The sequence below is a fragment of the Streptopelia decaocto genome, assembly GCF_964273445.1.
Source record: "Streptopelia decaocto genome assembly, chromosome: 15".
Lineage (NCBI taxonomy): Eukaryota > Metazoa > Chordata > Aves > Columbiformes > Columbidae > Streptopelia > Streptopelia decaocto.
The window spans coordinates 3,130,341-3,154,499 of NC_138670.1; the positions used below are offsets into that span (position 1 = coordinate 3,130,341).

Here is a 24,159-nt window from a genome sequence, read left to right on the forward strand (position 1 = left end):
TCCGACGGTTCCACGACAGGTTTTCCTCCGTGCCGCTTTGCGCACTCACGGCCTCCCACTATGCCTGACTCCTCCGCGCTGCCGGGCCTTGCTCCCTTCCACCCACACAGGAGAGCTGCGGCGCACTACAAGAAAAATAGTGCCTGGCGGAGTGATCTCAACGGCGGGGCGGAGCGGAGATACTATATAAGGAGTGGGAGGGGCAGGGGTGGCGCAGTTGTAGGTATTTGAATAGCGGAGAAGTTGTTGGTGTCGGCTTGGCGAGTGAGTCCCGCGGTGAGTGCGCTGTGCCTCGGTCTAGTTCTGCATCCGCGGGGAAAGCGGCGGGCAGGGCCGCTTGTGGCGGCGGCAGGGCTGAGCTGCGTGCTCGGGCGGGCGGGGTTGCGGTGGGGAAGGGGATGCGGCTGAGGAGATGGCGGGCTGCGGGCGGGCCCTGGGCTGGAACGTTTTCCTCTAACTTAGCGGCATAACCGCGAGGCGGCGGCGGAGATGGGCGGGAGAGGAGGGTACAAGCAGCTGCCGGCAAATGGCGGCCGCGCAGGCGCAGCGGCCTCTCAAGATGGAGTCGGGCGCGCGCGCCGTGGGCGGGAAGAAGCGGGCGGGTGGCTCCGCCCCCCGTGGGCGAGGCCTCCGCTGTGACGTCACGGGGTGTGGGGCGGGGCCGGGGCCGGCGCTGCCGCGGGGGAGCGCGGGCTGGGAGCGGCCGCGATGGGAGCGCAGGGAAGAGAGACTTAAGTTCCATGATCTTATCTCTTGCAGAGCAAAATGCAGATCTTCGTGAAGACCCTGACTGGCAAGACCATCACCCTTGAGGTTGAGCCCAGTGACACCATTGAGAATGTGAAGGCCAAGATCCAGGACAAGGAGGGTATTCCCCCTGATCAGCAGAGGCTGATCTTCGCTGGCAAACAGCTGGAAGATGGGCGCACCCTGTCTGACTACAACATCCAGAAGGAATCCACTCTCCATCTCGTGCTGCGCCTCAGGGGTGGCATGCAGATCTTCGTGAAGACCCTGACTGGCAAGACCATCACCCTGGAAGTTGAGCCCAGTGACACCATTGAGAACGTGAAGGCCAAGATCCAGGACAAGGAGGGCATTCCTCCTGATCAGCAGAGGCTCATTTTCGCTGGCAAGCAGCTGGAAGATGGTCGCACCCTGTCCGACTACAACATCCAGAAGGAATCCACTCTCCATCTTGTGCTGCGCCTCAGAGGCGGGATGCAGATCTTCGTGAAGACCCTGACCGGCAAGACTATCACCCTTGAGGTTGAGCCCAGTGACACTATTGAGAATGTGAAGGCCAAGATCCAGGACAAGGAGGGCATTCCCCCTGATCAGCAGAGGTTGATCTTCGCTGGCAAACAGCTGGAAGATGGGCGCACCCTGTCCGACTACAACATCCAGAAGGAATCCACCCTGCACTTGGTGCTACGTCTCAGAGGTGGCATGCAGATCTTTGTGAAAACCCTGACTGGCAAGACCATCACCCTGGAAGTTGAGCCCAGCGACACCATTGAGAATGTGAAAGCCAAGATCCAGGACAAGGAGGGCATTCCTCCTGATCAGCAGAGGCTGATCTTCGCTGGCAAACAGCTGGAAGATGGTCGCACCCTGTCTGACTACAACATCCAGAAGGAATCCACTCTCCATCTCGTGCTGCGTCTCAGGGGTGGCATGCAGATCTTCGTGAAGACCCTGACCGGCAAGACCATCACCCTGGAAGTTGAGCCCAGTGACACCATTGAGAACGTGAAGGCCAAGATCCAGGACAAGGAGGGCATTCCCCCTGATCAGCAGAGGCTGATCTTCGCTGGCAAACAGCTGGAAGACGGACGCACCTTGTCCGACTACAACATCCAGAAGGAGTCTACTCTGCATCTCGTGCTGCGCCTCAGGGGTGGTAACTGAACTAGCTGCTTGTTGGTTCCAACTAGAAGTTTGTCTGCACTTGTTCATTCCAATAAAGTTGTTGCATCCACAGAAGTCTGTGTCTCGAGTTCTGTGAACACCTATTTATGCCATTGGCCGAGTCTGGCTGTCTAATAAATGTAATTACATAACTTTTCAGACAAAGGTGTTGCAAAACCGCCTTACACAAAGCTTTCATGTGCCTGGCAAGCACAACCGCTCCTTCAGCTGCGGTTTCCTGGGGTTGTGTAAGCGTTCTTGTAATTGGCTGGAGTTCAGTGCCAGCCGGCAGATGTCCTGCAGCTGTTGGGGTTGTGTAAGCACATAGATGATGTGACACTGCCATTGTTTTTCAGCTGGGGGGCTTTGGTTGTGCTGCTTTGCTCAGTTACTGGCAGATCCTTCCCCTGGGGTTTTTGCATTCACAGCAACAGCTAAAAAAAGGGTGATTCTGCAGTTTGATCAAGGGCTGGCAGCCTGCTCTGGCAGTTGCAATAAATATCACGGAACTGCTCCCTTATCCTGTAAAAACACTGGCTGAAAGGGAAATCTCTGCTTAAGTATTTTGTGGTGGAGGGTGCTGAATGTAGGAGCTTGTGAGCAGTTAACCACACTGGGCTGGGGAAGGAAAGGGGGACGATGAACAGTGTAGAAACAAAAACCAAAAGCAAACGAACCCCAACAAAACAGGTAACACTTTGTAAGGGTGGTGGAATGATTTTTCTTTCAAAGGGGAGGTGGTGGGAGTTGGAGGTTTCAGCTCCTCGCTGACCTCAGTGGGACCCAAAGTGGCCTTGCACTGCAGACTAGAAGGGTGGGATAGGATTTGGCTGAAGTAACACTGCTTGTTAATTATTCTTGATTAAGAGTAGTGGAATATGGTTTTAGTGCCTTGTGGCTCTGTAAGGAACGATTTTGGATGGTGCAGATCTGTGCTTTTGAATGCCACTGGGGTTTATTGCAGGATTTGTTACCAGCAAAATGTTTTAAAAGAAAACATGGCACTTTGTGCTGGGGCTGAGGCGCCGCTGCTGGGGAAATGGGGTCCGGCCAGCAGCCGCCTCTGATGAGAGACGTGTCGATCACTGCAGCAATTAAACAGAGGCAACATGTCAATCACTGCAGCAATTAAACAGAAGCAACATGTCAATCACTGCAGCAATTAAACAGAGGCAACAGGGTCCACCTGTCATGTCTTGGAGACAGCGGTTTGCAGGTAGGTGTGCTCCGGTTTCAAAACGCTTTGGCTCAGGTCAGCTTCCAGTTCAGGCAGCAAGATGATGCACAGAACAGTTTAAAAATAGGCTGCCACAAATGGAACTCTTCATTTTTAAAAATTTCTGCTGACTTATAGACGCTTTTAGGGATGAGCCTCAACCAGGCTTTTATTCAGAGCTGCTGTAGATGCACAGAATAGACAAAACACCCAATTTCCTGGAAAAGCAGGCAGGTTAGAAGGAGGTGATGGATGTTTTGTTTTCGGGGAGCACTTGGGGTCAAGCCTGGTGCCACCAGGTGCTGACAAATGGAGAAACGCACAGGAAGGGGCACGTCCCCTTTGCGCAGGGAATCACAGAGTGTCAGGGGTTGGAAGGGACCTGGAAAGCCCATCCAGTGCAATCCCCCCATGGAGCAGGAACACCCAGCTGAGGTTACACAGGAAGGTGTCCAGGCGGGTTGGAATGTCTGCAGAGAAGGAGACTCCACAACCCCCTGGGCAGCCTGGGCCAGGCTCTGCCACCCTCACCATGAGGAAGTTTCTTCTCATTTAAATGGAACCTCCTGTGTTCCAGTTTGCACCCATTGCCCCTTGTCCTGTCACTGGTTGTCACCAGAAGAGCCTGGCTCCATCCTCCTGACGCTCCCCCTTTCCATATTGATCCCCATGAATAAGTCACCCCTCAGTCTCCTTTTGTCCAAGGTAAAGAGCCCCAGCTCCCCCAGCCTTTCCTCACACGGGAGATTTTACGTGTGGGAACGAGCTAAATTGGCTTGTTACACTTGTCCCTTTTCTAGTGACACCAAACACCTGCTGCGCCAACAGGCTCACACCCACCTGCTAACGCGGTGGCCACAGAGGGACTCTCTCCCTCCCAGCGGTGGCCTGGCTCAATGTATATACACACATAATTATATATTTTTCTCTATTAATACGTTTCTGTGTTTACCCCACACGGTTCTCCCGTCTCCCCGCTCCTCACCGGCTGCGCGGAGCGGGCGGGGCCGGCGCTGCTGGGTCCCCGGGGCGGTCCCGGCCCCGCTCCGCCCCCCGCCCGCCTGCTCCCTCCGCCGGGCCGGGCCCGCCGGGCCGCGGGGGCATAAAGCGGCGGCCGGGGCGGCGGGGCTGCTCCGCTGGGCTCTGCCGCGCCATGGCCGTGGCTCGGCGCAGGGTGGCGGTGGGGCTGGGGGTGGCCGGGGCGGCCTGCGCCCTCCTGGGGGTCTGTCTGCTGGTGGTGGGGCCCATCATCGTCAAGGATCAGGTCATCAAGGTCAGCGGGGCCGGGGGGGTCTGGGTGCACGGGAGCCGGGGGGCGGCCCTGCAGCTGCTGGGGCTCGGTACGGGGCTGGGGTGCAGCCGGGACGCGGTGCGGAGCTGATGGTGCGTGTGCAGGGTGGGGGTGCTGGAGCCGGTGCACATTTTGGGGTTGGTGTGGGGCTGGTGCAAGGTGCGGGGTGATGGTGGTGCAGACTGGGGGTGCTGGAGCTGGAGCACGGCTGGGGGTTGGTGTGGGGCTGGTGCAAGGTGCGGGGGTGGTGGTGCAGACTGGGGGGTGCTGGAGCCGGTGCACATTTTGGGGGTTGGTGTGGGGCTGGTGATGGTGGTGCAGACGGGGGGTGCTGGAGCTGGAGCACGGCTGGGGGTTGGTGTGGGGCTGGTGATGGTGGTGCAGACGGGGGGTGCTGGAGCACGGCTGGGGGTTGGTGTGGGGCTGGTGATGGTGGTGCAGACGGGGGGTGCTGGAGCTGGAGCACGGCTGGGGGTTGGTGTGGGGCTGGTGTGCGGCCAGGGCCCGGTGCAAGGTGCAGAGGTGACGGTTGTTTGTGTGCTTGGGCCAGTGCGTGTGCATGTTTTCCATATATCGTGTAATCCAGAGAAGTGTGCGGCAGCTGAGCACCCAAGGGTCTCTGCTTCAGTGTCGCTGCTGCAGCTTTGAGCGGCCTCAAAATCCTCGTGTGGGCAAATCCGGGCTTTGGATGTTCCACCTTTGGTTCCAGCAAACACAGCTGGGTTGAGCAGGCTCCCATCCCTGATTAGCAAGGTTATTTTTGTGTAGCTGGAGTTGGCTGGGGCGGTGGTGCTGGTGGTGCTGGGCTGCGCACTGCCCTGAGCACCAGCCCCTCCTCCAGACCCTCCTGCCTTCACCCGCAGCGCCAGTTCTTCCTTCCATCAGTGGGCGTGCAGGCTGCCGGGCTCACGGATACTCTGGTAAGACGCTTCCAAACTGGAAATGGGACAGACCGTGTGCAGGAGTGCTCCGAAGGAGCCTTGTGCATGGACCAACCTCCTCTCCTCCTAACCTGAAAACCTGAAGAGGTGCCTTTCTGAAGACCTGTCTCATCCACAAGAGAGGTCCCGAGGCCAAAGGAGTGTTTGTCCCCCGTGGTGAAGATGTGGGGCTGGAGACAGAGTTGTTGGTCTGTGCAGCGTTTACTGAACAATCTTGGTAGCAAGTGTCACTGTCCTCGCTGTTGGGACATCAGTTATTCTGCTGTAACGAACCAATTGGCTCATTCCCACCGTTAGCCGAGTCTTTTTCTCCCTGCCCAAAGGAGACGTTACCCCCATCCAGGCATTTCTCTGGGCTTGCACCTACCCAGGTCAGCCCCTGGAGACGTGCTCCTGATGGAAGAGGTGAACAGACACTCTGTAGCCCATGGCTGTGGTTAGATGTGATGCAAAGTCTTTGCCAAAAATGAACTTCTACTGAAATGTGTCTTCTGGAAGTGCTGCTGCCTGGGTGAAGCCAGACAGGCCTGTGGCTTAAGCAGTAAAAGTCAATCTTTGTCCACTTTCATGGATGTCAGGAGCTGGTACCTATAAATAAAAGGCTGAATGACAGAACAGGAGTGACATTTTTGGTGCAAAAATATTTTGGTCCTCTTTTTAGCCAGTCCTGATTCTCTCTACCTGAATAGCTAATTCCTAATAACTTGCAGTGGGAACAGAGGATGAGAAAAGACCTTGTTTGGTCTTGGGTCTGGAGAAGCAGGATTTGGGCACTGCTGATGGAGCTGCTGTTCCAATGGTCCCGTCTGGAGGGCATGAGCCGTAGCCGGTTCCTTTCAGTTCCTCAGCAACAGAGATCAGTGTTATCAGGAGTCAGACCTCTCAGTGACACTTTGTAACCCATCTAATTGAAAAATTTCCTATTTTTATTTCAGACACATGACCATGTTTGCTTTGACCCACAAGTAGCTTAATTCTGAGGCTGCCCTGTGAAGCAGATCTTGCTTAGCAGTGTCTGTGGAGTACCTGGAGCTGCTGTGTGCAGATGGGAGAGGGCTGAGAAAGGCAGCAGGGAGCTGGGATGCAGCTCCATCCAACTGGGTACATATCGTATAAATAAATGCATATGCAACAAGGGATCTGGGGAGTGCAAGGCAGAATAAGCAAGTAAAGCAAAGGAGATGTGGCTGTTCCTACTCTACTGGACACTTGGGAGTGAGGATTATAAAACAGGCTAAATCAAATCTTGTCCTCTAACTGGTGGAAGGGTTTGCTGGGTGTGTTACAGCTGTGGAGATACCTGCTCAGGAGTAGGGTTTGGAGGATCTGGGCTTGAGCGAGGGGCTTGCAAAGCTCTGCTGCTTGTGGATGGCATGATCTGGCCAGAAAATGGCTAAAGAAAGATGAAGCATTGCAGGAAAGGCTCCGGCAGCTTTTCTTCTCAACCCCCTGTGGAAGAAAAATCCACGTGCAGTTAGACTGAGCTGCTCCAGAGCAGGAGAGCTGTGGTGGGGAGCTGGGTAATGCCCACGTGCCTTCACCAATTAGTGCATCCAACCCGCTGCCATAAGCTGGCTTGGTTACTTAACCATCGCAAGGTCTTGTGCTTGCAGAGGAAGCAGTTTATGTTGGAACACATCCCTAGTAAATGCTGAGGAAGGAACAGGCTCTTGTCCCGGGGGCAGCCCCCGGGAGGGAGCGGAGGTGGATGTGCCCAGGTGCAGCTTCTGGGCTGGGAGCTGGTGACGGCTTAAGTGACATTTGGGCTTCTGCGGGCGCTTCCCAGCGAATGGGACAGTGATACGGACACTGCAGTTGTGTGTTGCCTTGTCCTGCTCTGTGAGCAGCTATGAATCACGGCAGGACGGCAGCTGAGAGGAGGCAAAGGTGTCCTGCATGGGGCTGTTGGACACAGCTGGGTGGACATCCCAGTTCTCTGTCAGCTTTTCGGGAATTTTAGAACCATTTTGGCTGGAAGAGACCCTCAAGATCATCGAGTCCAACCATAACCAAACTCTGGCACTACCCCATGTCCTTGAGAACCTCATCTCTGGTCTGTCCAACCCCTCCAGGGATGGTGACTCCAGCACTGCTCTGGGCAGCCTGTTCCAGTGCTTAACAACCTTTTCTGGGAAGAAATTGTTCCTAATGTCCAGTCTAAACCTCCCCTGGTGTAACTTGAGGCCATTTCTAGTGGGTGCTCCCTGCTGGTACCCAAATAGTTGTGCAGATGAAGGTGCCACCTTTCCCAGCTCCTGGCTGCATGGGGCTGTCACAGCTGGCGGACACGCAGTGGCCTTGGGGACAGAGTTGTTTGTGCCAGGCAAGTCAAACGCACAGCCGTGAATAATTCAGTGCTGGCTTGCCTAGTGCGGAGCAAGCCTCCAGCACATCAAAACAGCTCCGAAATCCTATGGGGAGGATCTGCAATGCTGAGCCAGAATAAAAAAATACAGATATCCCGTGGCATGAACTTGATGCTTCCTCACATGTAGGAGTTTCTGATCTAGAGCTGGCTCAGTTTCAGTTTGCATAACGCCTGGATCCGCTGGAGCTGCCGCCCTCGGCTGGGCCTGCCGTGGAGCTGCGGGTGGACGTGCTCGGCTGCAGCCGCTGAGCCGGAAAGTTGTGTCTCCTGACTTCTTAATTTTTTTTCTCCCTTCTTGCAGAACGTCAGGATTGACCCCAACAGCATCTCCTTCAGCATGTGGAAAGACGTTCCCGTTCCTTTCTACCTGTCGGTGCACTTCTTCGAAGTGCTGAACCCCAAGGAGGTCCTTCAGGGCGCGAAGCCGGTGCTGAGCGAGCGCGGACCCTACGTTTACAGGTCAGGTGCCACTTGTGGTCCAGCTATGTGTGAGCCCAACCACCATCCTGCCTGCCAGGCTTCTGGCTGACTCCTCCGGCAGGATTTTAAAGTGACCCAGTTGTTCTCTAGTTGCTCTGGTCTTGCTAAAGCTACAAGTAGGACCTTTGGCCACCGGGGTGGTAAGGCTGGTCTGTGCTTCACTGAGTTGTGGAGCTCAGTCCCATGCTGGGACCTGTTGGGCAGCCAGAGCTGGGTTGATATGGTCCAAACACAGGCATGGAGGATGTTGGTGTGATGGTGGGAAACCTCCATCTTCAGGGTGGACTTGTTTCATCTTCACTGTGCATTTAAGAGTCCAATGCCAGAGCTGGAGTCCCCTCAATACCGGACTTCATGAATTGGCCTAAGACCTCTTATCTAACATGAGACCCAGAATCTGCCTAACATTAATGCTCTGGTCACAAGAACTGGTATGGAGCACTAGAAGTTGCTTGGGCCCACCCACAGCAGGGGTGAAGCATTTGCCATGGCTGGGGATGGTGGTTGAAGCCCCAGGTGCTTCTCTGGACCTGAAAAATGAAGCGATGGTTGATGTTTGGGTGAGTGTGTGAACTTATCCATAAATAGAGATATTCAACACATGTAGTGCCTACATACATAGGCAAAGTTAGGTCAGCAGCCTAAGCAAGCTCATGTGGGAAGATTACTGGTTTAATCCAAAGCTGTTTGAGTAGCGCTGGAGGAAACCTGGCAGTATGTATATGTCCTTGTTTCCTCTGGGCTTGCCAGGTCACTCCACAAAACCACGTGGATTCTGTATGTTGTGATCCCGTCAGTCACTTGGCTTGGGGAAAAGGCCTCACTTACTGTAAATAAGAATAAACAAAGGGGGCAAAGCTTATTAGTGTTCTTGTGTTCCCGCTGAGCAAGATTAGTGCCCTGTCCTCATGTGGGCCATAGAACAGAGGCTCTACAATAAAGGACCTTGTTTTTGCTGGTGGGTTGAGCTTCAGCTTCCTTGGGAGCTGTAACAGGCTCACAGTGCCGGGGGCAACCTCGTGCTACTGTGGCGCATTGCAGCCCCATGAGACCCACGGCACGGAGTGAAGGGGAGCGGTGCAGAGATGGCATGGCCCAAAACCTTGAGGAGCAGGAGAACCACAGTGTTCTGTGGAGGATCAAGCTGTCCTGAACCTGGGAGCCATCAGGGAGCTCTGGGGCAAACCAGTGTGGACTCACTGGTGGGGCTTGTGGCATCTCGTTTGGTCCTCTCCTGTCCTACAGCTTGTTTTGTTGTGCGGTTGGTGTAGATCGGCTTAGCTGGGTGTCTCTCTGGCAGAACTGCACTTTTTGTGGCTGTTGGCAAAGTGACAGAGAATGTTTATACTTTATCTCAAACTTCTCATCAGCTGAGTTGTGAGTTGGGAAGAAACACTTGGTATCTGTATGTCGCTGCAGAATCCAATGCATGGGGGAAGGTTTCCATCATCTCTCCCATCTCTTTGCAGAGAGTACAGGTATAAAACAAATATCACATTCCATGACAATGACACCGTCTCTTTCCTGGAGTACCGGAGACTCTTCTTCCAGCCAGACTTGTCCAACGGTAGAGAAGACGACTATGTTGTTGTACCAAACATTATGTTGATGGTAAGAACTTGCTCCCTAAATTGATAGCAACTTCTGAGCTTGCAGGGAGGGCATTGATGCCAAATGCTGACTCAGGTTTACTTTCTTGTAGGCCTTAAGGCTAATCAAACAACCAGGTGGTTAACCTTATAAAACGCAGTTTTCTGCTTTCTGGGTGTTGGTTGTTGTGTTGGGCTGTTGCCCTTCCAAACACAGAGCATGGAGAGGGGCTGGCAAAGCATCTGGGCTCGAATCTGCAACCTTGAGCATCTTCCAGGTGAAATGAAGCCTTGTGAGCCCTCAGCTGCTTTGTTCCCTAACTGGAGATAAACAATGAACCTCAGTTTGTCCAAAGGATTTCTCTAGGGCTATTGATTGGTGCAGGAGAAGGACCTTGCTGAACACCAAAGATGCATTGCTTATCTTTGGTAAAGATGGTGCTCTTATCTCAAAGGTTTGTTTTCTTCCCAGGGAGCAGCTGTAATGATGGAAAACCTGCCAAACTTTGTGAAGGTTATACTAAGTGGAGCCTTGGCTGGCCTGAGACAGGAGGCGTTCATGAACCGGACGGTGGGGGAGATCATGTGGGGGTATGACGACCCTCTTGTAGACACAATCAATGCGATTGTCCCAGGCCTCATCCCTTTCAAGGGGAAATTTGGCTTATTTATAGAGGTGAGTAAACTGTTGGTTGGGAACACTAAAATCACAGCAGTGTTTGTTTTGTGGATAGCCCAGATGCTCAGTCCCCTCACAAACTGTTTGGAGCAGCCACGTGTAGCTGGCGGTGGTTGTGTGAGGCTGCCTTAATTCTCTCCTCAAGCAGAAACGCATGCGTTGGAAGCTGTCACTGGCAGCTGGCATATTAAAATGCAGGAGCATATAGTATGTGAAGTACCCCTAGAGCTGATGAAGCATGCAAAGTCATTAACATGTTGCAGTCTTGCTGTGTATAGTGGATTAAAAATGGGTTTCTTCTCTCTGCAGTTTAACAGCTCCAGTTCAGGACTGTTCACAGTGAACACGGGCATGAAGAACATCAGCAGAGTTCACATGGTGGATACATGGAATGGACTGAGGATGGTAAGTGTTGGGCAGCAAACCTCGTATACGGGGGCAATGCTTGACCTAAAGCAAGATAAACTGGAAGCTCTGGGTGCTGTTGTATCTCTGGGTAATAGGTTTGAAGGAAAATTTGTATGGGACTTCAACTGCTGCAGCTTCTGTTCTAGCAAATTGCCAGGAGGCAGCTGTGTGAGAAGGGGCTTGTCTTGAAGGTTTAGTTCAGCTCATTGGTGTCACTTGGACTCCCTTGAATCACTGTTGGAGCTGGTTGCTTCTGATGGTTGAAGTCCCAGGCTCCTGTGGCCGGTGTTTAAGGCGTTATTTTAAATACCCCTGTTAAAGGTGTGGTTATTCTTCCCTTGTGAAATTCCACTCCTAACTAAACTCAACTGAATCTACAGATCAACCACTGCGGGAGCACTTGGGACAGGTGGATCTTGTCCTATTTTTTCAATTAACTGGGCAGATGTTTGAATGGGAAAGATCTAGGAAGCTCTTGGAAGCCAACTCTCCAGCAAGCTCGTCCTTCTCAGCTCTTTTCTCCGCATCTGTCCCTTAGGTGAACTACTGGCGGAGCAACGAGTGCAACATGATCAATGGGACGGCAGGGGAGATGTGGCCACCGTTCATGTCCCCGACGTCGCTGGAGTTCTACAGCCCTGATGCCTGCAGGTGAGGCCACAGCTGCCAGCTCGTCCCTGTGCAGGTGGCAGGAGATGTGACGCTCCTCCTGTGCGCACACAGTCGCTGTGCAGTGACACAGAGGGCTCAGGACTCGTTTCTGTAGTTAAAGTTCAGCTGCAGTTCCGTGTTGCAGCATCTGAGCTTTGCGAACAGTGTAGCTGTCTAATTAGCAGCATCTTGCGGTGTTCGTAAATACCTTCCCGAGCACTGGAGAAGTCTAACTTGCCTATGTTGAATCAGTAGAAAGTAACCACTCTAGAGAAGATGTGGGAGGTGAGAGGGAGAAGCAAGAGTTGTTATAAGGAAATGAAACTGTTGCTGATTGTGGAACCATTTCAGCTGACTAAATGTCTGCAGAAATGATGTTGGGGGGGCTTGTGCCACCATTTCCAGGCTGCTGCTTTTTTTTTTTGCTGCCTAGTTCAAGCATTACTGTGCATTTCTGTCCTGTATGAGACATTCTGACCTTAGCTGGTCACACGGGGTTAGAGTGTCCTGCAGAGTCCCCTGTGTGGAAACTCCAGGGGAGGGGAGGCCAGGAGGCAGTGACACAAAACCCTGTCCCCAGCTTAGGGAAGATAATGTTAATTCAGGCTTTGTAGATAGTGCTGCAAAACAAGCAAGTGCTCATGTTGAACAGAGAACAAGTGAAGTCAGCTGAGCCACATATTAGTGCAGGAATTTCTGTACACAAGGGACATCAGCAAATACCAAAATGACCCGGAGCCAAGGACTTAAAGGGAAGTTTACCAGTAATCGAAGCTTAAGTACACATACCTGTTTCTGTAAAACTACAGAAATCTTCTAGGGAACAGAGCATGTTTCCAGGCAAGGCATAAGGAAACGAAGCTTGGTTTCGTGTTTGTGCAGGAGATTCCAGACGGGCAGTGCTGAGGGAAGCGGTTCTGCCTCGTCACCAGGCAGCACTGTCTCTTCTCCCCTAATTTCTGAGTGTCTCTGCTAGCCAGGCTGGCTAGGAAGGACTCTCAGCATCAGCTGGTAGGCTGAGAGCCTGTCTGCATTGCTGCAGGGCATGCAGGGTTCATCTCCTGCTCTGTTTGCACGTTAAGTGCAGCTGATGCTGAGATGCAAGTACCTGTGTGTGAGGTAGGCAAGGCTTGATCCTGCCGATGTGCTGCAGCAGCCTCTGCCTCCTTGCTGGAAGGTGAGGACAGCCAAGAGACACTCACGTAACTGCTGAACGTGCCCTGAATCCCCCCTCCTTGGTCCTCGTGTCAGAAGCGGCTGCAGGGATAAGCATCTCCCTGGCCTGCCCAGGCTCTCTGCACCCCTGCAAGCCTCGCTAGAGGGGTGGGCAGCAAACTTCCCTCCTGGAAACTGCCATCTATCCTGCCCAGCTGGTAGAAATAATGCAGCATAACATCACTAGCACTGCTGTATCAAGAAAAAATTCCTGCTGAATGATGTAGTAAACTTTTCCACTTTCCTAACAACTGATATGCTGGAGTTGTGCCGCAAAAGATACTGAGCCAGTGTCCATCCCCTGTGACAGACCGCCTCGGAGCCAAGGCTTGCACAAAGCGAGTATTATCTCTCGGAGAGTGGCCCTGGGCGTTACTAGTTGCCTTTAAACAAATCTCATCTGGATACTGCAAACACACTTTTAAGCCTGTGGTTTCTCTCTCTAACTAGTCCTGACCAACCCTTTATCTCTGCTTAAAATATAGAAAGCAAATGGCTTAAATGTTCATTCCCCATCCAAAGCAGTGCTTTGAGTGTTTATCTTGATCTCAAAGTCTAAGTTACATTGCAACTGCATCTTATCCAGCCAAGATAAGAGTCTGGTTCTGGGCTGGGAACCTGTTTGCTAATCCTGATCCTTCTCCACTGAACCCTTCCAGATCCATGACGCTGGTGTACGAGCAGTCCGGCAAGTTCAAGGGTGTGCCCACCTATCGCTTCGTGGCACCCAAAACCCTCTTTGCCAATGGCACAGAGTATCCCCCCAACGAGGGCTTCTGCCCCTGCTTGCAGTCCGGCATCCTCAACGTCAGCTCCTGCAGGCACGGTGAGTCCTTCCTCCCCTTTTCCCCTGTCATACCAATATTAACCTGTGGGGATGTGATACGAGGTTGGGTGGCCGCAAAATGGGCTCTGCTGTCTGCCAGAGGGCTGATAGGTAGCTCTGGGGTCTGGGTGTACAGCATTTGTGCTTGCATTCCCACAGGCATCTCAACAAAGAGGGGAGATCCATGTGCCTGAAGCCCCCTTGGTCCTCAGCCCTGTGACAGTGTGGTGTTTGTGGGGATGGCCAAGGATCCGGTGGGAGCGTTACGTCCCCCCGGGCTGAGAAGGGAGTAAGGGCAGGAAGGGGCAGGCCCTGCCAAATTAAATGCTGGCTTTGGACACCAAGTGCAGGCCACACAGGAGTGAGAATTCAGACTTCATGTCCTAACCTGTGTCTGGGTACAGTGAGTTATGACGGTGTTGTGTAGTGCATAGGGAAAGAGGGAGGCTTAAATACCAGGTCTGAACCCCTCCAGAGCAATGGAGCAAGGGTTGGGGAAGGAGCTTTCTGGTTGGGAGGAGAAAAGTATAAAAGCCCATTCAAAACAAGGGCTGCAATGGCTTAAAAACATCAACAAAACAAGTTGCAGATGGTTTTGGATGAGCTCAAGGTGTCTTTGTTCTCATCCAGATGCACCGATGTTCATTTCCCATCCTCACTTCTACAACGCCGACCCAAGCCTGCTGAATGCTGTGGAAGGTCTGCAGCCCAGCAAGGACAAGCATGGGCTCTTCCTTGACATCCACCCGGTGAGTCGGGAGCCCGCCGGGGTCCTCGCCCCACCGAGGGGCCTCAGCCTGGGCTGAGGAGGGGACCCGGCCACCAGTTCCCTGGTGGCTTTGCTCGCATGGCACTTATTGGAGCAGGTTCCATAGTGCAAAGACTGGCAAGGACATGTGCAGATAAAAATGTCAAAGCCATAAACTAATAGAATAATTAGCCTGGCTTCTAGAGAATTGCAGAGCTAATGATAAGCGTAATTGTTTCGATAAGCACAGTCAAGTTCTTTTCCCTGACTCAGGTCTATAACACCAGGAGGTGTATCCGGCAGCAGCCCAGTTACGCCCCAAATCTGCAAATGTGTATTGCCATGAGAGATGACTGGCAAAGTCTGAAGACCATGATGTAGCTGAAGCCATCACCGCCATTTTTGGACTGGCTTATTCCAATCTCTTAGCCTATCCACCTAACCGGCGGCTTTTGCACCGGCCTGCTGCTGTGTTACACCTCTCACATCTACAGCATAAGGGTGAATTTACCCCTCCAGTGGTGATGAGATGGGGTGTCCTGAGCCATCGTTGTCCCTCCTGCTAGTGGGGAGGGGACTTTGGGATCTTCCACCTATAGCGTGTATTGCATGTGGTCAGATTTTCCAAATGTTTGGTGATGTTTGCTGAAGCAAGAAACGAATTCCCCTTTTGAGGTGAGGTAAGCTGTGCTTGTTATCTAGGCATTGGGTTCTCTCTGCTTTACTTATCGCAGTTATGGAAAATCTAATTAAGTTTATTACAGTATCAAACATCTACTGATAACAGTACAGTTAACTATACTCTTATCTAGCTGCAGCCTGTTGAGTGTAAACAGGGTCAATCCAACAAAACTCTGCCCTTAAAAGTGTGTTGCAAAACTGCAGTGTCAGGAGAAACCAGTGTCTTAATGAGTGTCAACGAGACCAACTTTGACGTGTGTTGTTTTCGTGGTCTTAGGGTGTTGCTGAACAGTGGTATCTGTTGGTTTCTATTTCTGAGACGTGTTTCGTACTTTGCTGTCTGCATGAGTCGTTTGCATTGATGCATTTCCATCTTGCTGCTGGTAGGACGAACAACAGAAGAGGCTTATCAGGCCTTGAAAGCCGCTGAAGTTTGTATTAAAACACCCTGCCTAGGGAGCACCCAGAGCAGCTGTGATGGAAAGCAAAGGGTTGCTCTTCTGTGAAGCTCTCCAGCCAAATGTTGGCTTTACTGATGAACTGGTTGGTCTCTTCCTATGCAGATGACGGGCATCCCCATGAATTGCTCCATCAAGCTCCAGCTGAACCTGTACATAAAGCAGGTGGCGGGTATCATGTAAGTACTCACCTTTTAGAAATGTCCATCTCCCTTCCTTGAGCAGGGTGTACTGCTGATGCTGGGGTCGCTGCTGAATTTACTAATTTACCTTCCCCAAAGATGAAGTAGCTTTAACATGACCAGTTGTTGTGGTTCCAGCAGCCAGCTGGCTCGTGTGGTGACATGTCAGCTATTCCGGTGACCTCCAGCCACTGTCCTTTAGCAGCGTGTGGCTGCCGCTTTGCTCGGCTCCTGCAGCGTTCTTGCCGCGACCAGACAGCCGATGCACGGGCTGTTCCTCCGGGTGAACAAATCACATCTGCCTGCAGGGTTGGCAGTTGAAGCCTGTGTCCAAAAAGACACTTCCAGCTTTGGGGTGGCACCCACTGCTGTTGTCAGGGGGCTAAGCACCGATGGAAGTATAAGCTCCACTCTTCCATGAAAGGCCCAGGTTGGAGCTGATCCCTGGAGGGGGGAGCAGCTCACTGAAACAGCAGGAGTTGCTACCTCCTTGCTCTGGTTTCCTGGCCATTATCAGTCTGTCAGACCTGTCCCTTTAGGAGGAATTATGGCACTAATTGTGGCGTGATCAACCAGAAATCTAAGTGTGTATATATTTTTTTTCTTTCCCCCTTAGACAAACAGGGAGGATTAAGCCGGTGGTCCTGCCACTCCTGTGGTTTGGAGAGGTGAGCTGCCTTCCGTGACCTGATTCCACAGGGCCTCTCCTGCGGGATGGGGGAACGGCTTCCCCATCACCCAGCGCTGGGGAAACTCCACTTTGGATAAAGCCTTAAGCCAGCTAGACTAATTAAGCCCCAACAGAAGGCTTTGTAATACTTGCCTGTGTCATTAATCCCTCTGAGCTGAACAAACCCTGCACTATACTTGGTAAACCTCTGGCTCTGTCCTAGATGCGGGGTTAAATAGGGCCCAGAAGGGAGCTCCAGCATCCCTGTGCTGATGCGGGCTGGGGAGGGCAGTCTGCAGCTGTGTGCATGCCCAGCTGACTCCAGCTACTTAGTAAAAGCTTCTAGCCTCACTGAATCTGGCCTAAATTCCCTAATCTGTGCTGGGAGGTGGTGAGACAGGAGTTCCCCAGCTGGTCTGTCTTGGCCCTGGGTGGGAGGGAAATGCCACTGACAATTTTGCTTTTTTTGAGCAGAGTGGATACATCGAAGGCTCCGTCCTGAGGCAGTTTTACACCAACCTGGTGCTGATCCCATCCGTGCTGGAATACCTGCAGTATATCTTCCTTGGGCTGAGTGTCCCGCTCATTATCTCAGCAGTTGTACTCCTGGCAATGAGTCAGGTAAGAACTTGCAGATGGCTAATGGGAAATGCTGTTGGCCAAATCAGACTTAATCAGATGATGTAGATTGGGCTGAAAATCTAATATGCCTGAGGAAACATTGGCTGATGCCACAAACAATGTCCTAATGATGCCAGCACATGGCAGCAGGATTTTCTTGGCCACCAAGACATTGGGCTGCAAGTAGATGACATAAAAACGTTTCTGGCCGTCTCAGTGCACAAGTGATGGAAGTGGGTTCCTGTAGGAGGTGTTCCTCAGCTCATCCAGCTCATGAAAGAACAAGCCCAGCTCATCAATCCAGCCTCCAGAGAAAGCAGCAGGTCTATGCCATTGCACGACTCTGCATCTCTGCAGAGTCCGAGTGTTTTCTAATCTGAACAGAGCCTTCTTGAGGGGGTGTAGCTACTTGAGCATAGCTTGTTCACAAAGGAAATGCAGTCACTGTGCTCTTGCAGAAGGGACACAGACACTGCAGCTGCTTCTCAACCCAGACCAGACCCTGCCTTTCCCTGGAAACTCACTTGTTTCCCTGCAAACTATTCCAAATAGCACTGGAAGTTAAACCCTTTGGGTTTACTGGGAAGTGAGGCCCTTTGGAGCCCGCAGGGAGCTGTCAGCGGGGCAGGAGTTGGCCCGCGATGGGCAGCGAGGGCACCTGGTTGGTGCACGAGTCTGGTCTGAGCTGTAAGGACAATGTAAACCAGCTAAAATGCCTGATGGAGATCTGTAACTTCAGCTCCAAAGCATTCATCTGATAACACTAAGCTCTCTAAAAGCTTTAGCTCTCGAAGCAGAGATCTAGCTCCCTAACCTATGGCAAAGCAAGCTTATTTAGTTGTGCACTATAGTCAGGTGGCTTGAGCTGGATCTAAAGCTACAGAAGTGAAGAGGCTTCTTGTGGGGATAAAAAGGCAACGTTTAGGATGAGAGTGGGCTTAGGGGAGAGCATGTGCGAGGGGCTGCTTTTGTGCAGCCTCCATAACTGCCCTTATGGAAACACTAATGCAAACCCACTTTAAATAGCACCAGGGTTCTCAGAGTATCACGTAATTGGATTTTAACCAAGCCTACAACTGCTTAATTGACTTAAACGCATGATCCAAAATCCCCTTGTTCCTCCACACCCTCCCCTGGAGGGTCCGAGTGATGCTGGGCCGAGGGCTCAGCGTTAAACCCTCCCGGGCTGGTCAGGCTTTGTGTGCCGAGCCCCCCTGCCTCGGCAAGTGCAAGTGGTTGCTGGCAAACAGACTTCACTCTATGCATCTGAAAAATGTCTGTATTTGCTGGACAGTGATTTCTAAGACCTTGTGCAGCCCTGGGCTGGCGTTTCCTCCGCCTGCTTTGTGCAAATCATAATTCCTGGTATCAAAGAGCCTTAGCCATGCCAGGAACTGTCAGGAAGAAAAGCTGGATTTTAAATTCCCTCAAGTCAACTGGATATCTGCTTATAAAATATCCCAAACCAAGGCGTAAGCCAGCTGTATCTGGGTGCTCAGCCAAAAGTGTCTTGAAGTGCTAAAACTAAAAATCAACTGCGGGAAGTGCCTGGCTACCTGGAATGTGATTAAAAAGCCTCAATTACCCTATAAATCTCGGAGGAAGCTTTGCAACAACACGTGAAAGTCTCTGCCTAATGAACAGATAAGAGCTTGTAAATGGGAAGACAGCAATTTGCAGCCAAAGGTGCGTTCCTCATTTGATTGAAGTGTTGCTGATCCAGCAATGATTGCTTAATCATGCACATCTCCCTCCTGAAGACACGGGTTATGTCATGGGGGATGCTGAGCGGGGTCATTGTTCCCCCCTTCACGTGTCCATCTGCCAGTGTGAAGGTCTCACTGAGCCCAACTCCTTGGAGTATCTTGGGTGCCTCTGGCTTCTGGAGGGAGCAGTGTGCTGTAAACCCAGTCCAGATGAGGTACTGCAAAAGACTTAAATCTTAGTCTAGCTTATAGTGGAGCCAGTTTGAAATGCATCTGTTGGGCCTACAGTTCTAAAAACTGCATAAATCTGTACAGGCATGAAAAAAGGTGCCCAAGTGCAGCACTGTAGCTCTCCTCTGCTAACATGGCCTAAAGCCTGGGTGGTGATGCATTTAAGAGGCAAACAGACCATTTTAAAACTGGCTTGACATTGACCAAAATCTTAAATAGGACTTAGTTTAACCTAAATTTTGGAATCTTCATTAATAACTAGATTCTAGTTAAACAGTGATTTTTAAAATCTCCTCAAATTGGAACCCCCATGGAATTCATGTCCAAGTGCACCATAAACGAGCCTGATTGTCTTCTAGGAAAAATGCTCTCTATTTGGGAGTAGCAATAAAAAGAACTCAGACAGTAATAAGGCCAACCAGGCCACCTCTGCCAAAAAGCTGCCTCCAGTTAAGGGGACGGTGTTGCGGGAAGCCAGACTGTAGGTGGGTACCCAGCCAAGGTAACATGCTTTTCTCTCATCCTGATTTGATTCAACTTCGCTTAAAACCAATCAAATGGAAATGTTTATTGCCCACAGGTACCAGACATGCCCTCTTGGCAAGCGTTGAAGTAATGATGTTATCTCGTGGCTTTATTCAGGGCAATTTATATGTCTTAATACTCACACTTAAAAGTGTGTGCTTGCAGCCTGGTTATTGTCCTGGTGTACCTGGTCTGCAGCCCTAATGATATCAGTGGGGATCAGGATGAGAAGTAGGATTGGTGCGAGGAAATGCTTTTCTTGCCTATTTCCCTCCCTTTCCATGTGTTTACGATCCAGAGGTAAGTTTTGGAATGGGTAAAAACTCGTGGTAACAGGTAATCAACTGGTGGGTTTCACTCCCCTCCTGCATGCAGGCACCCCCAGTGGAAAAGCTTTCAAGAGGGAATTTGTGATGTATAAAATATCTGGGTTTGTATTACAGGGTCACAATCACTGAATCGCTGAGGTTGGAAGGGATCTCTGGAGGTCATCTAGTCCATGCCCCACGATGCCCAAGCAGGGCTGGTTGCCCAGGACCATGTCCAGATGCCTCTTAATATCTCCAGGAATGGAGATTCCCCAACCTCTCTGGGCAACCTGTTCCAATTTTTACAGCTTTCACAGTATAAAAAAAGTGCTTCTTAATGTTCAGATGGAACCTCCTGTGTTTAAGTTTGTGCCTGTTGGCTCTTGTCCTGTCCTTGGACACCACTGAGAAGAGCTTGGCTCTGTACTTACACCCTCCTTTCAGATACTTGGACACATTGCTAAGATCATTCTTCTGTTCTCTGGGCTTTCTTGGGCTTTGGTCACATGAGAGGTGCTCAAGTCCCTTAATCATTTTAGTGCTTTGGTCACATGAGAGGTGCTCAAGTCCCTTAATCATTTTAGTGCCCCTTTGCTGGACTCCTGATGCAGCCCAGGATGCAGTTAGCTGCCTTTGCTTCACGGGCATGCTGCTCGCTTGTGTCCAACTTGGTGTCCATCAAGACCTTCAGGTCCTTTTCTGCCAAGCTGCTTAGGAATTGGGTGGCCCCTGACATGTACTGGTGCATGGGGTTGGTCTTCCCCAGGTGCAAGACTCTGCACAGCCTCTTGTTGAACCTCATGAGGTTCCTGCCAGCCTATTGCTCCAGCCCGTTGAGGTCCCTCTGGAGGGCAGCATGGCCCTCTGGTGTATCAGCTACTCCTCACAGTTTTGTGTCATCCGTAAACTTGCAGATTGTTAATAAAGATATTAAACAGGGTTGAACCAAGTATTGACCCCTGATGCACAATGCCAGTTACTGGCCTCCAACTAGGTGTGATGCCACTTCTCATGACCCTCTTGGCTTGACTGTTCAGGAAGTTTTCAGTCCAACACACTGTCTGCTCATCCAGCCCATACTTCATGGCTTTTCTATGAGGATCTTATGGAAGATGGTGTTGAAAACCTTACTTAAGTTCAGGTAGACACCATCACTGTTCTCTCCTCATCTACCAAGCCAGCCATTTAATCATAGAAGTTTATCAGGTTGGTCAAGTGTGATTTTCACCTTGGTGGAGTCATGCTGACTACTCCTGATGACTTTTCTTGTTGTTCATGTGCCTACAAATGGTTCCTAGGATTAGTTACTGAGTCACCCTCACAGGTGTTGAAGGGAGGCCAACTGTTCTGCAGATCCCTGGGTCCTCCTTTGTGAACTTCTTAGAGACAGGTGTGGCACTTGCTTTACTCCAGTATTTGGGCACCTCTCCTCATTGCCAGGATTATTCCAAGATTATGGAGAGTGGCACAGAAATGTGTTGTGGTTTAGCCTGGCAGGCAGCTCAACACCACACAGCCATTTGCTCACTCACTTGCAGTGGGATGAGGGAAACAATTAGAAAAAAGGTAAAACTCATGGGTTGAGATAAAGACAGTTTAGCAGGACAGAAAAGGAAGCTACAATAATAATAAAAAATAATAAAATAATATAGAAGGCAAGTGATGCACAATGCAATTGCTTACCACCTGCTGCCCAGCCAGTCCCTGAGCTGTGCCCACCAGCCCTTGGCCAACTCCCTTCAGTTTTTATACACCAAGCATGACATCATATGGTATGGAATATCCCTCAGGTCAGTTGGGGTCAGCTGTCCTGGCTGTGTCCCCTCCAATTTTTTGTGCACCCAAAGCCTCCTCGTTGGCAGGGCATGATGAGAAACTGAGGAGTCCTTGGCTTAGTATCAACCCTGCTCATCAACAGCTGTTATCAGCACGTTATCAACATTGTTCCCATCCTAAATCCAAACCACAGCACTATACTAGCTACTAGGAAAAAAATTAACCCTATCCCAGCCAAAACCAGGACAAAATTACATCAGCCAGCTCCCTCAGCACTCATGGGTGCATCCCGTTGGGGTCCATGGATTTATGGATGTCTAGTTTGCTTGAGTGTTCTCTGACCTCATCCTCTTCCAAAAAGGGTCTGTCTTCCTTGCTCTAGACTTTCTTCCTGGTCTCTGGGGTCTTCTGCCCCATTCAGCAACAGACCCACATGTCACCTAGTCTTCCTTTTGTCACCTGTGTACTTACAGAAGTCATTCTTCTTGTCTCTGTTGTCCTTGCCCAGATTCAATTCCAGTTGGGCTTCAGCTTTCCTAACCGCTTGCTGGGACATGTCCTCTGTATTCCTGCCAGGTTACCTGTCCCTTCATCTACCTTCTCTGTGCTTCCTTTTTGCATCTGAGTTTGGCAAGGAGCTCCTTGTTCATCCACACAGCCTGCTGGCATTTTTGCATTACTTGGGATGCTTGCTGAGATGCCCCCCTCTTGAGCTTGGAGGAGGTAATCTTTGAATGCCAGTCATCTGTTTTTGCCATGACTCTGTCTCTCCACCTGAGCTCTGTAGTCACTTTTGATGCTTTCCAAGTGGCCCTGGTGGTGGTATCATTGGTGCCCACGCAGAAGAAGCAAGGGGTAACAGTCAAAGGGTTGGACAAGCCTCGCAGTCCCTCCACAGCACCCCAGATCCAGGTCCCCAGCAAGCAGCAAATGTTTCTAGATGACAGGTCGGGTGGACAGATGGGTGTCTCTGTTGCATGATTTAGGGTTAGGGGGCCCACATGATCTGCTTGAATGCATATCTGCTCCACTTCATCTTTGAGGGTGGTCAAACTATTGTGTAGTCATAAGCCTTTAGGTGGAGCAGGAGCCTTCCTCTTGGTGCCAGAAGGCAACAGCTTTCATCCTTCACCTTCCTCAGGGTTGCATTTAACGTTATACTGGGGATGGGTCTGCTGCAGCTGGAGTCGGGGGTCTTCAAGCTGTTGTGGCCCTGAGGAGACCCTGTCCATCTCCCTTCCAATCTTCTCTGATGCTGTGCAGCAGGCTGACTTTGTCCACTTGGTGACACAGCTCTTCAGGCTGGGCATTCAGGGCGCGTTAGAAGCATCAGTGGGCAGGAAAGGAAATAACTTTGTTTTGTTAGGGGAGGAGATAAACAAATCTTTGGTTTTAGAAGACTTCAGAAAAGGGTTGTTGGCCACGTGAAAGACCAAGAGGTTTGGGCTACACGTGTCCCAAGTGGGGATGTGGTGACACCTGCGCACTGTGGTGTGTGACCACGGTGCCACCGCAGAGCGCGCGGCTGTAACCGCTGTCCTCTCCTCTTCAGAAAACTGCCACCAAGAAGAGCCCGAGCCACCCCACCACGCCGAGCGAGCCGCCCCCCTCCTCCGAGACAACGCCGCTGCTGCGCGACACCGGCACGCTGAGCCCGGACGACCATGACGCCTGAGCCACCGGCCGCGCACGCGTCCCGCCGGGACACCTCCCTGCTGGGGACGAGACCTGCTCTGGATCCCCACAGGTCTCTGGAAGGTGAAGTCGTCCTGGGCAGCTCAGCGGAGACCCTGCACACCACGGCAAAGCCACGGGCCAGCACTCCTGCACCGGGGCACCGGAGACCCCCTTCAGGCACCCAAAACACAGTGTTCTAGAGCCCTTGTCCCCAAGGGCTTTTGCCTCTGTCCCTGTGGGCCAGCGAGAATGAAGACGGTGGCTGGCTGATCCGAGAAGTTATTTTGCAATTTAAAACTGCCTATTGCTGGGAATAAAAGGCACTTTAACAGGAGCCTTCAAAATAAATGAGGTTTGTATATGGAGCACTGATGGGATTTAGTGATCTTTTTAAAAGCCGCTGTTCATCTCACGCGAATGGGGCTTGCTCTCCTGAAGCCACTTACGATTTTATTACCACTTGATGTGACTGGACTACACCGCAAATCAATTCTGGGCGCTGTCACGTCAGTGATGGCGCTTCCCAGGGTAACCCGGAGCCTGCCTGGGGTTGCTCCAGCCTTTGAATGTGTTGGAGAGGACAGTGGTGACTTTTAAAAACCCAACTCTGTGCCATGACCTTGTGTTCCAGTGCTTCCAGCCCATTTACTTCGCCTCTCCTCACTTTAGGTGACTGCACGAGATGAGCCGTGCCAAAAATCTCGCTGGTACATCTGACCTGTCACTCAGCTCCTGACAGTTGTCCCGCTCGGCCATCCAGGGTCAGCTCTTCTGGCTGTGGGTGCTGGGAGGCCATCGTGTCACCCTGGCCATGCCACCTGCACACGGGATGGGAACAGGCAGGAGCTTGAGCCTGTTCTTGAGCGTTAACAAAGATACTTGTGCTTTGGAGATGGAGGAGGCTATGTGCAATCACGAAAGTAATGACAGCCTTAGTAGGTTTTGGTTAAAATATTGCAGATTTCTGAAATGATGTCCTGGGGCTGGATGTTAACTGGGGA

The 24,159-nt window shown here is 51.5% G+C and overlaps 2 protein-coding genes across 2 annotated transcripts; both read left to right on the plus strand.

Moving 5' to 3' along the window:
- The first annotated feature begins 162 nt into the window (after positions 1 to 162).
- On the plus strand, positions 163 to 1,986 carry UBC (ubiquitin C). The gene is made up of 2 exons (XM_082065902.1): positions 163 to 276; positions 760 to 1,986. The coding sequence occupies exon 2, from the start codon at positions 766 to 768 to the stop codon at positions 1,909 to 1,911; it is 1,146 nt and encodes a 381-aa protein (XP_081922028.1). The 5' UTR covers positions 163 to 276; positions 760 to 765; the 3' UTR covers positions 1,912 to 1,986.
- Positions 1,987 to 4,192: 2,206 nt separating this feature from the next.
- SCARB1 (scavenger receptor class B member 1) lies at positions 4,193 to 23,523 on the plus strand. Its single transcript, XM_082066444.1, has 12 exons — positions 4,193 to 4,400; positions 8,029 to 8,186; positions 9,677 to 9,818; positions 10,269 to 10,472; positions 10,785 to 10,880; positions 11,422 to 11,534; positions 13,409 to 13,575; positions 14,206 to 14,324; positions 15,568 to 15,641; positions 16,261 to 16,312; positions 16,789 to 16,935; positions 23,034 to 23,523. The coding sequence occupies exons 1-12, from the start codon at positions 4,281 to 4,283 to the stop codon at positions 23,154 to 23,156; spliced, it is 1,515 nt and encodes a 504-aa protein (XP_081922570.1). The 5' UTR covers positions 4,193 to 4,280; the 3' UTR covers positions 23,157 to 23,523.
- Positions 23,524 to 24,159: the final 636 nt, after the last annotated feature.